At 51.0% G+C, this 12,412-nt stretch overlaps 4 protein-coding genes; 3 read left to right on the forward strand and 1 right to left on the reverse strand.

Annotated features, from left to right (window-relative positions):
- Positions 1-878: 878 nt before the first annotated feature.
- CHC_T00009163001 (Serine/threonine-protein kinase) lies at positions 879-3,083 on the forward strand. XM_005716564.1 is given in 2 exon segments: positions 879-2,873; positions 2,874-3,083. 1 exon segment carries the CDS (start codon positions 879-881, stop codon positions 2,871-2,873), a length of 1,995 nt encoding a protein of 664 aa, XP_005716621.1. The 3' UTR covers positions 2,874-3,083.
- Positions 3,084-3,884: 801 nt separating this feature from the next.
- Positions 3,885-5,348, forward strand: CHC_T00005195001 (hypothetical protein). The gene has a single exon (XM_005716565.1). The coding sequence runs from the start codon at positions 3,885-3,887 to the stop codon at positions 5,346-5,348; it is 1,464 nt and encodes a 487-aa protein (XP_005716622.1).
- Positions 5,349-7,977: 2,629 nt separating this feature from the next.
- Positions 7,978-8,334, reverse strand: CHC_T00005196001 (hypothetical protein). Its single transcript, XM_005716566.1, has one exon. It carries the CDS (start codon positions 8,332-8,334, stop codon positions 7,978-7,980), a length of 357 nt encoding a protein of 118 aa, XP_005716623.1.
- A 259-nt stretch (positions 8,335-8,593) lies between these two features.
- On the forward strand, positions 8,594-8,935 carry CHC_T00005197001 (hypothetical protein). The gene has a single exon (XM_005716567.1). It carries the CDS (start codon positions 8,594-8,596, stop codon positions 8,933-8,935), a length of 342 nt encoding a protein of 113 aa, XP_005716624.1.
- Positions 8,936-12,412: the final 3,477 nt, after the last annotated feature.

Raw genomic sequence — 12,412 nt, forward strand, 5'->3', positions numbered from 1 at the left:
TCGGGGAAAAGGGGGATTCCCCGTTCCTAAGGGTTTGCCCCCCCCCCCCCTACCCAATCACCGCCCCGCCCGCTCCTTACACCCCCGGGACAGCCTGTCGCACTGCTCCCCCCCATCCCCCCCACTTCACGTGACCCTTCTGCTTCGCCCACTCCCGTCACACTCCACTACTCTGTCCCCCCCGCGCCCCGACCACCCTACGAGTGGGCGCGCGTGTGAAAGCGTGCGCACAATACCATGCGACCTCGCCTGCCTTGCCCACCCCTCCCGCCCGCCTCACCCTGTGCACCCGGCCCCCCGCCCACGCCATGGACCTCTCCGACTTCTCCGCCCCCCTGCCCAACGGCATCACCGTGCACCACCTCGAGCTGCACAACCTGTCCGTGCGCGAGTCCCGCCCGATCATAGAGTTCGAGTACCCCGGCGACTCCGACGACGAGCTCGCCCTCACCGTCTTCGGCCGCGAGCGCGTCGGCCTGCTCGCAGACCTCGCAGCTTACTTGGAGTCCACCTCCCTCAACGTTAAGCAGGCCAATATTTATACCCTGCCCTCCGGCGCTATTATGGACCAGTTCCTGCTTTCAGACCCCCACCATATCCTCCAGGATGACGACACCCTCTCCGAGATTCACGACGCCTTGGTCAAGATGAGCGATCATAGCTCCGCTCATTCCGCCGAAAGGCCCCGCTTCAGTTCTGCCGCCCGCCCGCCAGCCCCGCAGGATCACGCCAAGGATTCCCTTTATAACTACGCCCTGCTCGCCCATCGCGTCCCCATTTCCATGCTGGCTCCGAGGGGGGCCGAGCGCGCAGGCCTGGTCAGGAGGTTCCCTTCCAACCTCGCCATCTCAGAGCTCCACGAGGTCCAACGCAGTGAGATGGAGAAGGCTAGGAAGAAGACCGAGGACATCCGTGCCACCGTCAACTTTGTCGAGCATGCCATTCAGTCGCTCGGCGATGAAGATTTTCTCTACTACTACTCCTCCGACACTCGCTACAGGCACCGATTCCATCTCTCGCCGGATAAGACCCATCTGTGCTGGGGCGAGTCGCATGCAGTCCGACTCAGTCGCTATGCAGGCGTCCTCTTCGGACCAAAGTCGGCAAAGTTCCAGGATCTAGGCCCGCGTCTTGTCGACCCAGAATGGCTCTGCTTTTCTCTTGTCAGCAACCCGCCCTCAGGACCGCTCGCCCCGGCCCCGAAAATGCTGCAAACCATTGACTTGGTTTGCGTGTCCAATGACCAACTCGAGCGCTGGATTTTGGGGCTCCAGTCCCTCTGCAAGCCCGTCAACCACCATCTCCTGCAGTGCCTCACCCTGCCGGATATTACACGTATGCGTGCCATTTACAAGATCCGTGCGCACGCGCATGCGAGGGGACTCACTGTTCGCCGCTACTTTCTTAAACGCGTGCAAGAGGCCGGTCGGAGGCGGAGTTCCATCGACGCCAATCGCCAGCACATGGATGAAGTTAAGCAGCTCGAAGCCGAGTTGGCCAGGTTGCAAAAGACTCTTATAGACTCGGCTCGACGCGAGACTCTTTTGAATACATCCCTACGTGATTTTCAACATTCATGGGAAGTCGACTTTGGACGTCTCACCTTTCTCCACCCTATTGGACAGGGCGCCTTCTCAGAAATGTGGAAGGGGATGTGGCGCTCGACACCAGTAGCCATTAAGAAGTTGACAACTAGAACCATTTCTGAGAGTGCGGCCACTCCAAAATCTCCCACACAACAACCACAACCCATCCCAACAATGACCGGCTTAGGTACTGGTCGCCCAAGACCTGATGGTGCTGCCCTAGCAGCAGCGAATCGCAATTCCCCTTTGGAACGAGTTCAGACACTTGAAAGAACAACGATGTCCGCAGAGGATCGGCGGCTTCTTCACGATTTTCGACTTGAAGTCACAATGATGAACAAGTTGCGACATCCAAATATCGTTCTCTTCCTCGGCGCTTGTACAGTATTGCCTCAAATGTGTATTTTGACCGAATTCTGTCATGGAGGCAGCTTGTTTGCAGCGCTTCGCAAGCGCTCTTGGCGAACGAGCCTCTCCCTCCAAGACATTCGAAACGTCGCCAGACATATCGCACGCGGGATGCGCTACTTGCATTCCTGTCACATCATTCACCGGGACCTGAAATCACAGAACCTGCTACTGGACCGACCCGTTGAGGAAGGTTGTCCAGTTGTGAAGGTAGCTGATTTTGGGCTCAGCCGCAGTTTTCGAGGCATCGGCACGGTGAGTGGGTCGGTCGCCGGTGTCATGACAAGTGAGACGGGTACTTACAGATGGATGGCTCCTGAAATGATTCGACATGAGCCATATAATGAAAAGGTGGACGTCTATTCGTACGGCGTTGTTCTTTGGGAACTATTCTCGTGCGAGGTGCCGTTCTCGGGTATGACACCCATCCAAGCAGCCTTTGCGGTCGCAGACAAGCATCTACGACCGACATGCGAGTCTGCATACGCGAGAACTGTAAAGATCCCAAAAGCGTGGACTGCGTTGATCTCGCAATGTTGGCACCCATCATCACGTCAACGGCCGAGGTTTAATCAAGTTCTGAGGTTTTTGGATGAAATGGAGGATTGCAGCGAAAACGAAATTCCTAAATCGCTGAAGCGATTCACAAAGCATGACAATCGAGGAGAACAGTCACCTCAAAGACAAAATGTGTTTCCTACAATTCCCAAGCCTCAGCCCATTCTGCCAAACGAGCAAAGCATTGACGAGGGCCTGCTCGAGGATATGACATCCTTTGAGCTCACGGATAGTATAGAAGTCAAAGGACGCACCAGCAAGGTGGCTCACACGGGGCTTGGTCATTCCGGCAGCGCACCAAACCTTGCTAGACTGGTGTAGCACAACAGTGAGCGCATACTAACTCAGGAATACTGCTGTGATTCAGACATGTGTTCATTCAATCATCTCTAGCACTCCATTTTTGTAAAGGCGACAGGTGCTTTATGCATATAAACATGGACCGGATAGCATTCTTGTAAATTCTGGATCAGAACTGGTTGCCAGTGTCTCCCAAGAGCGAAAATCAGATCCATCACTGTTTTCCCTCCACGATACTGAGCTCTCGCGTTGTGAAAGTAATAAATAGCTCGCCGTTAGAAGTCCACATTCCTGTCGGCACAATTGCATAATTTCAGGGCGGTTGTCGTCCGCAGAAAGGTACCCCATTGTAGGGCCCAGGGCTCGAATTGTCCGCTGCAAGACGCATGTGTCATTGCTACTCTATGACTGTGACATAGAGGGCCGCTTCATGGTTTCATGTGCCCCGTAGTTTCTCACCTCTTTCCCATATGCATTTTGAAATCTCCAACGAAGACAATATGCAGCAGCCATTGAAGTCAACTCATCTTCTATGCAAGACTACGTATTGTATTACTTCTTGGGTTGGCTGTGTGGAGATGTTACGTTGAGAGTGTACCGTCTTGATTGCACTAAGCTGCCAGAAGCACCTCAGAAGAACTGTACCCCTCAATTTATGAAGGCACGCTCTCTCTGCCAAGCCTTCCGCTTTGTAAGAAGACCGCCGGAGTTCCCAATTATTCACGACAAGATTCAAGAGACTTTAAAGAACTTTTCAGTGCTTCGGCAACACGCGGCGAAACTACATTATCTTTCTAAGGAACCAAGCCATTAAAGCAGGTTCTTTCTGGGAAAGCACTACTATTTGGCAGAAGGACACCAAAAATTCGAGAAGTAGACATGCTGGCAGCATGGGTTTTCGAGCTAATGCAGTCGCGCGTAACTCACCCGAAGCTCTGTGCGGCATGTTTTGCTCTGTGCATTGCACTTCTAAACGCACATGCAGTATTGACAGACCCGCGGCAAAGAGGAGCGCTTCGACTCGAAAATCATATGTTGCCGACTATAGATGCGACTGCACCTACAGACTTCCAGGCACACTACCCCTCAGGTTCTAAAAATGGAGAACCCGGGTCCGGAACACGTTCTGTAATGCAGGCCGCCGGCAATAACTGGACTCCTTATGAACCGCTGGATAGATTTTTCCATTGGAGAGCAGGCGTATGTGGCGACGAAAAGGGTGCAGAACCTCAAGAGCATTTGAAAGGAGGAAAGTTTTACTTTGATGCGTTCCGTGTTCGGGAATACGTGCAGGGTTCCGTAATTTTCATGGAAAGTGAAATTGTGACACATCACAACGGCTTCTTTGAATTCCACATTTGCAATATTGACGACTGCGGGGATGACATCTCAGAACGTTGTTTCCATGACGGGCACTGTCAAAAGCTGATGAGAACGCCTGGATCTTGCGATAGCGGAACCGATATGAGGTGCGGCCCAATTGATCCAATGCATCCGGAGCGCTGGTATTTACCTTGTGTCACCAGTGAGCCCGTGATGATTGGGGGCTGGAGAAAAACTATCGCGTATACACTGCCTGCTGACTTAGTATGTGACCATTGCGTGATTCAGTGGTACTGGGTGGCGCACAACTATTGCAATCTCAAAGGTGTGGAGGAATATTTCACTTCACCTCATGCTCCGAGTTGGGGTGATTGCCCAGGCCAAGGAGGAGCAAGAGGGGGATGGGTGTCAGGGAAGCCAGATTGCGGTGGAGAGATGTTTCCAGAGGAGTATTGGCAGTGCGCAGATGTGCGTATTGTCCCTAAAGCTACACCGCAGCCTGCCTCTCCAGCACATCACGCACCCCCGACAACTTCGTCCCCCGGCTCAATTTCGTTTACTCCCTCTGAAATAAGCATTCCAATGGCAGAATCGGGGGGTAGCCCCAGCACTTCTGTTGGTGGCTTTTCGCCCTCATCTGTGCAACTCGGTATTGGGAGAGGAGATACAGAAGAACATCCAAATCAAGAAGACGAAGGTGAAACGCAGGGCCATGACGGCGCAACGTCACATATCGATGGCGAGAATGAAAGACATGAGATGGAATTCATTTCGGAAGGTGATGACTCCGACATATCACATCTTCATGACGACAACGACAGTACTGAGGATATATCACCCGGGACAGTTTCGGAAAATGAAGCCGGCTGGCATGAGGACGAGCCCTCGAACACTGAAAGCGGAGTGGAAATGGGAGCAAGGAGTGTTGGGGATCACACAAGAGATGAAGGCAGATCGGGAAAAGGTACAGATGATGCGACAGCTGAATCGGACAGCTCTACTCCACAAGCACGAGAGCACGAGAGCGATTCTTCATCCGAGACGGACGACGGCGATTCGCAAAATGTGTCAGAATCATCCTTTATTGAAGAAGGTTCAGAATTTAGTGACTCAGGACCTGGTGAGAGTGAGGGAGCCGGAGGAGCACTGGGCATCCACCATTCGCAAGTTTAGACACACGAAGGCCGTTGGGTGGACGCCCTATATAGTCAGTAGGATTCTTCCTTGCTGTTTCTTCTGGCATGGGTGATTGCCCTCCATATGTGTTGCGATTACATCGCATCCATCAGCTCCGCAGATGGACAGTCGTAATCCCATTTGACATATTCGATACCAGTGGACAAACTCGGCGATCTCATCTGGATGTACTTGAAGTACTGGCAGACGACTCCCGGGATTTATTATGGTCTTTTATTGTCCCTGGGCGCAGAAGAACGCGGACGGAATGCATCGCTGGAACGACTTGAGAGCCAATTTGAAGACATGTTGTAGATACACTTCACGATTCAGGTGGCAGTCATCATATGAAGAAATAGCAAGTACCGGGGATACCTATTTGTACATAGATAACATATGCTAAATAAGTAAAAACCTTAACAATATTGCCCGCCCTACTACACATGGAAGCTTGGACAAGAGAACTTCCAGTGTGGTGGTTTCTTTCCGGAATACGAAACAACGCCGACACTGCGGCCCTTGCTCGAACACCCTTGCATAGATGAGCTTCAAATCACACACAGTTAGCTTTAATGGTCTATGGAAACCTTACAATACAGGCTCCGCTATCTCTGCACCCCAGAAAAGAATAGCCCTCGGGAGAGCAAAATTATGACTAGTAAGGCACGTCAAAATTAGACGTGGGTATGCGGAGGAAAGCCGTGCAGCGCTGTAGAAATAGCGGAATACCCGGCGCGCACTGGAAGTAGGAAAGCATGTGCGACGTTAGGAGTAATAGCAGTAGTGTACGTAGTGACGGAGAAGCCATCAACCACGATATTACCATCAGTAGTTTGAGGATTGTATAGACCCGCAGCTGCAACCCGAGCCACTTCTGTAACTTCCAAAGGTTCCCTTCCATCAGCTCCAAGCATAGTGTCTCCCTTTCTAACCTTTTCCGCTGGTATCGCCTGGCCGTTAGCGTACACATAGTGCGAAGGCGATAATGTGATAGCCTTATCACCAGCACTAATCTTCACGTAGGAACTTGATCTATAGTTTGCGTCCTGATGCGTCCATGCAAAGATTGGAGAAGTCTTGCCTTTGCCGACGTGCACCTCGTCACCGACGCGCAATTCATCCATGCGACGAGCTTCCCCACTACCCAGAGTAACGGTAGCATCGGCTGGAAAGCAGGTAGCCTCCATTGGAGCCTCGCTAGCCATAGCGTCTTCTGTCATCTGTTCGTCTTCCATCGGTCCACCGGGCATATCACCCATCGACATATACATGCAGCTTTGTCCAATGAGCATATAGGCTTGCCCATCAATAAATTTGAAAGCGTCGCCAAGATCCAGTTCCCCAGCGAGTTCCAGGAAGGGCTTTGGAAGCTGAACATCACCTAAGGATGGAGCGACAAATATGATAGATGTATATGGGTCAACTGTGGAATTCCCGCAGGTGAGACGACTCTCGATGTAGGTGGTGTGGATATTGGCTGCGTCGGCAATCGGTGCAAGGGCAGTTGTGAATAAGCCGGAATCGTTTGCTGCAAGTTTTTCAAGTCGAAATGTGGGGCCACTGCAGACTGCGCCATTGAGTGTGATGTTGGTTGCGGCGATGGATGGACCCTCGTCTTTAATGACGACCTTCATAGCGCAGGAAGCTCCGCCAGAGAGTAATTCATAAGAACGCGCAATTGAATTTTTGGCAATGACAATCGCGGGAGAGTGAAGAAGTAGGACGATGACGGCAATAAAGCAGGTGAACTTCATGACTGAGACGATGGTTTTTGAAAAGAGTTAGCTGATGAGGCGCGGAAACTTGGAGGAGGTTGGGATGGGGGCTTCGACGTATGTGCGATCCTCGACCGGGGTCTTTAAAACAAAACGAGATTAGTAAAGAAGCGGAACTTGCCTGTTCTCATAGCGGTTTTCTAAAAACGCAGTCATGGTACGAGTTTACTGACAATGAATGTTAATTTGTGGAGATAAACGGCATGTTGCGCAACCGTCACTGAACCGACAGTGACACTGAAAGGCAAATCAGTCGATACAACTTTGTAGGTTTAAGCAGTTGCGCCATGCGTGCTCTATACAATTGTGCATCATGTGGTGATGCGTCATGCGTGCTTCTGTACAACTGCGCATCATATGATGAAACTCGGTGAGGACAAACCATTTCCCAGGAAGCACGTTTGCAACCAATATAGAAGCATTCAGCACTAGGGATTCCCAAATGATCCGTCACCTCAGTACTAGCCCGGCCTGAAGCGACTCAACTTCCGAGTTCTGGAGGAGATCGGGAATTTATCAACATGGTATGGACGAATGTGAAATGGGATCCGCAGTTGCATGCAGTAATCTCTCCTCCTGGAAAGAGTAGCAGTCCGTACATGCAAGCAGGCTGGCACGCGAGGCGCCCCGAACACCCGCACCATGGCCGTGCTCAATACCCTCACGCGTCAAATCGCGCATCGCGCGTTCTGCATATGCAGCCCAGCGAAATCGCGTCTTTCGCAGCGCATGAGTCATATTATTTGGTCCAGCGTTGCATCAGCCACCCTCGCCCGTGTGCCTTACCATGGACTGGCCGTATGGTGTCTGACCCAAGTGTGGGTCCTTGACGAATGTCCCATGATGTAGCATCAGCCCCCCAACTTGTTAAAAATGTAGTAAAGGCTGGGTGCGGTGTTGCAGTCGTCTACATCACAAACGATAGTCAAATTTGAACACATATGATGCAACCCGTTTACTTTGTACTTCTCTAAAAAAAGAAGTACGTATCGTTCGTTAACGGTCAAGCCTTGGTCCCCCTTCCGCATTTGGAGCAACTGTAGAGGCAAGCTGGGTGAAAAGGGATGAGGCAGGCGATGTGACACGCGGCGGGAAGGGGAAGGGCAGCATGAATCATAAACAATCCTGGGAAGGGGAAGGGCAGCATGCATCATAAACAATCCTGCTTCGTCTCTTTGGGTGCACCGATACGCCACCAAGTTGACCATAAATGACCTCCCAGAAATAACGAAAATTCCACCCTACCTTACGAAACGGAGAGCAACAAGGCAAACCCCGCATAGCCCACAACTGCTTCGGCATACACCCCTCACATCCTCGACCCGCCTCACATGTGCCCTTCGTCTATCCCGTCCTCCACCCGCACCCCCCCGTTCAACATACCGACACCCCCGCCACCGCCTCCGCCATCATCCCCCGATGCGCTAGACCCATCCACAACAGCCCATGTCGTCAAGCCAGGGAATGATGCCCACTGTGGGTGGAGCCCCGGTCGAACTCAATGTCTACGATCTTCAGCACCCCGACAATCCGGACGCCGTGCCCACCATTAACTGGTATCTCTACGGCGTCGGCATGGGGCTTTATCACTCGGGCGTCTCCATTTACGGCACTGAGTATTGCTACGGCGGACACGCGGATGACGACACAGGCGTCTTTGAGGTCGTCCCGCGGAAGGCCCCCGATGCGAAGTTTAGGCAGACAGTCTTTGTAGGGAGGACCAGTCTTAACCCGCAGCAGGTGTCAGAGCTTGTCAAGGCCATGGCCCACGTGTGGAGTGGCAACTCGTATAACTTATTAACGAGGTAAGTTCTGACCTCTTTCCGAGGCAAGCATGCATTTGTATCTCCTTTCGCAAAAGCCTGACCCCTTCGCCGTTGTGCTTTGGCCGTGCGCAGAAATTGTAATCACTTCGCCTCAGATTTGTGCGAGCGTCTCACGGGCAGCTCCGCTCCCGAATGGGTAAACAGGCTCGCCTGGGTTGGCGAGAAGGCCAAGTTTTTGCTCCCCAAGGGCTTCACCACGCCTACCGCAGCCCCCGTCACGGCCCAAGCGGCCGCAGAATCCAGAGCAGCAGAGGACCGATATGCGAATATCCTTGCAATGGACATAGCCGAGATGAGTCGCCAAGATATGTCAGGCACCGAGAGAGACCCCGATCACTCGGATTAGCTGCTGTTTGTGCCGCGTAAAGCCCCTATTTTCGAAGGCTTTGTAATTTAAGTTCAAGTTAAGACTGGGATGTGGTCGCGCGCACTTGTCTATCGCCATAAATATGTGTCATCTCTCCCCTTCCGTGTTATCTTGAGACGGCTTCCGCTTTGCAGCAACCTTTCCATTCACAGCGTGCAAAACAAAATCGCACACGAGTCAGCAAATCGCTTTTGCGCGTATTACCGTTCCTTTGTAGAACGGGTGCGTGACTTGACACGTACCTTGTCATGAATCTGATGCAAGGCATCTCTACCAACGACGATCCTACGGAAGATTTCCTCGCGTGAAGTCAGCGATCGCGCCTCTTCAAACTCCTTGCGTGCTGAGGCTGCAAGCATCGTGGCGTAGTCCTTTCCGTTAGCATCTACCTGCCCGGCGAAGATCTTTGACGTTCGAACGATTTCTCGGTAAAGCTGTAACGCCTCCCTGCGTAGATTCGTCGACGAGGCCATGGATTCTGTTGTTTGCCTTTGTGATCTCTGCCCACTGGTGTACGAAGAATTTGGCACCGCGCGAATCAAGGATCAAGATGATGTCATGCAGCAACGAAGGTGGTGGGGAAGCAAGCGAGAATGGGGTGAGGGATGGGGCGCTGCCGCGAGCAAGGGGCATTATCCTCAACACGTATGTACCCCCTGGTACATAGGGGTAGTCGATCAGGCTTGTGGGCATCGAGGGACCCGCAATTGCCATGGTGTTGCCATAGCGAATTTCAGGAAATAGTTTATTGGTTCACGTTTTACTGTACAGAACGAGAAGTAAACCTCAAAGTCCTCCACTCCCACTGGTGCCACCACAACTCGGCTGTCATCGAACGTGGCGGCTTGCGCTTTTCGCAATAGTTCTAAGAAAGGCTGTATTTGCTCTCCGGCATCCCGTTGGCTTAACGTAGAAGGTGAGGGCGGTCGTGTCTGGCATTTTCTTCACGACCCCTAAATATCGTCGACCAATACGTTTTTGCACCTGAGAGCACCCACATAGACCGCATTTCCTTGCAGCAAAATTGCTTTTTCGAACCTTCAAACATTCGTACCAGAGCTTCACGCTCGTTATCAGAAACAGTGAGGTTTTCGCAAACATTTAACGTCCGTCTCATGCGACCCTTCCCGAGGCGGAAATGTGACTCACGAACAACAAGACTCCACGAACAAGGGCTCTCGTGATATTTGCAATTTACCAGAAGGGTTGGTCGGTAGACAAATCTGCACAAAAGCACACCAGTATTTCTTGCGTCTTGCCACCGAGCACAGACGCTTCTATCGGATTCTGCAGCCAATGTTTCAAAGAAAGTAAGAAAGGCATCACATGTAATCTATCCGCCTTGCTCCATCTTTCCTTGAGATGGACGTCATTCGGAAGGTGTACGGTAGCATCGACTCAGGCTTGGAGTCTGATTACTCCTTCTCGGGAAATTCCAAGTTATCAAGAAACTCCATCACGTCCATCAACCAGAAAACATCCAGTCAAGTGGAGAGACCAGAAGAAGTATGGAGCCATTTGCAATACGGACTTCAGATTCGCGCTTTCCAAAGGATTTTTAGAAACGTGCTTGAAGTGCGCTTTACCACTCCTGGATTCCCTCCTTTTTCGTTGAGCTTTCCAGAACCAATCGCGCCGCGAACGTTTATTCTTCTCCCTGGAGGAGCATATTTATTTGCGTTTTCAAAAACACGCGACATTTGTCTTTGGAATCTCCAAGAATCATACACTCCCGGTGAAGACAGAGAAATCAATGCAGCATTCGACATCATGAATGCGATGATGACTCTTGATGACCAGGAATATTGCCAAAACATCAAGGGAATTGGACGGTCGCATCAGGCGATTTTTCGGGATACACTGTTCTCCGTCGAAGTCACCGCGGCGCAAATCGTATCGACGAAAGAGGCCGTCATTGTAACAACAGTTTTTAAGAATGCGATCGTTAGGTAATCACATGAAACTACATTTTCCTCGTGTGCATATTTCAACCCAACTGAATTCGGAGACAATTATAATCAACCTGAGATTGAACCTCCATCCAGTTTTAATGTTGGGTTCTTATGCAAGAATGATATGAAAGGGGAGACGGAATATTCTTAATTCAGGTTCAATTGCCAGTAGCTGCTGAAGGAGAAACGAATCACAAAACTTCTCTCCCTGTGGCATTGGTTTTTCAACGTGGCTAGAAAAGAAAGTTAAAAGGTTTTGTTCAAAAGCCTTTTCGCTAATAAAGCCGCGAAGCGATTTTGTTAGCAGTAGAAGTAGTATAGTGTGTCTTCGGTCGTTCTTATCAACACGCATTATAAACACCTCAATTTTGGAACATCAGACTTCAGTGAATGCCGGTTTGTACTTGAATAGATGGCGCCTCTTTATATCGTAAAGTGTAAGTAAAACCTCTGCGCTTAGCGGCCTGTACATACGAGAATGGACCTGCCCGGGGGCTCTCTTGGCATGTTGTCGAGAGGGAGACATGACTGCGATTGTTTACATGCTGATGGACTTGGTTCTGAATGGAAGCTGAGCACGCCTCCAGCTGGGCCGCAGATATACGTTTAGTCTAGTATGGCCTCAGCCATACTCGCTCGGCCTTCCTTCTAAACTCGCAAACTTCGCACATCCAGCATATTTCGATCGAAGTGGCTTTTCATCTTTTTATTTGAACTGGCAAAACTGGACTGTGGTATTCATAACCCTTGCTTTCTCGATCTACAGATACTAGTTAGTACAGGTTATTGTGAATTCTGCTGTGAATGGAAGGTCTGTGATATGAGACGCATTTGCGAGAAGACGGCTGTCGCGATATTGGACCAAATTGCTCGATGTCGGTGAGTAGGATTTTTCTTGTTGATTGAGTCCATTGGTTGCGGGAAAAGAGGTGAACGCGATTCTTTCGTCAGTTGAATGTTGTCTACAAGGCTTTCCTGTGCAGGTCTCTAAGAGAGCTGCATAAAGAAACACCATGTTTTTCTTAGTGAGCAGGGACAAAGATGAGTTGTTTAGTACCAATGCAATGCTATCTCCCTATGAGCAAAGCAGCCCACCCTGTGACTGATGGACTCCCCCACCCCGCCACCCGCTGACCTGCTT

The sequence above is a fragment of the Chondrus crispus genome, genomic scaffold (genome assembly GCF_000350225.1).
Source record: "Chondrus crispus Stackhouse genomic scaffold, scaffold_271, whole genome shotgun sequence".
In the NCBI taxonomy this organism is placed as follows: Eukaryota; Rhodophyta; class Florideophyceae; order Gigartinales; family Gigartinaceae; genus Chondrus; species Chondrus crispus.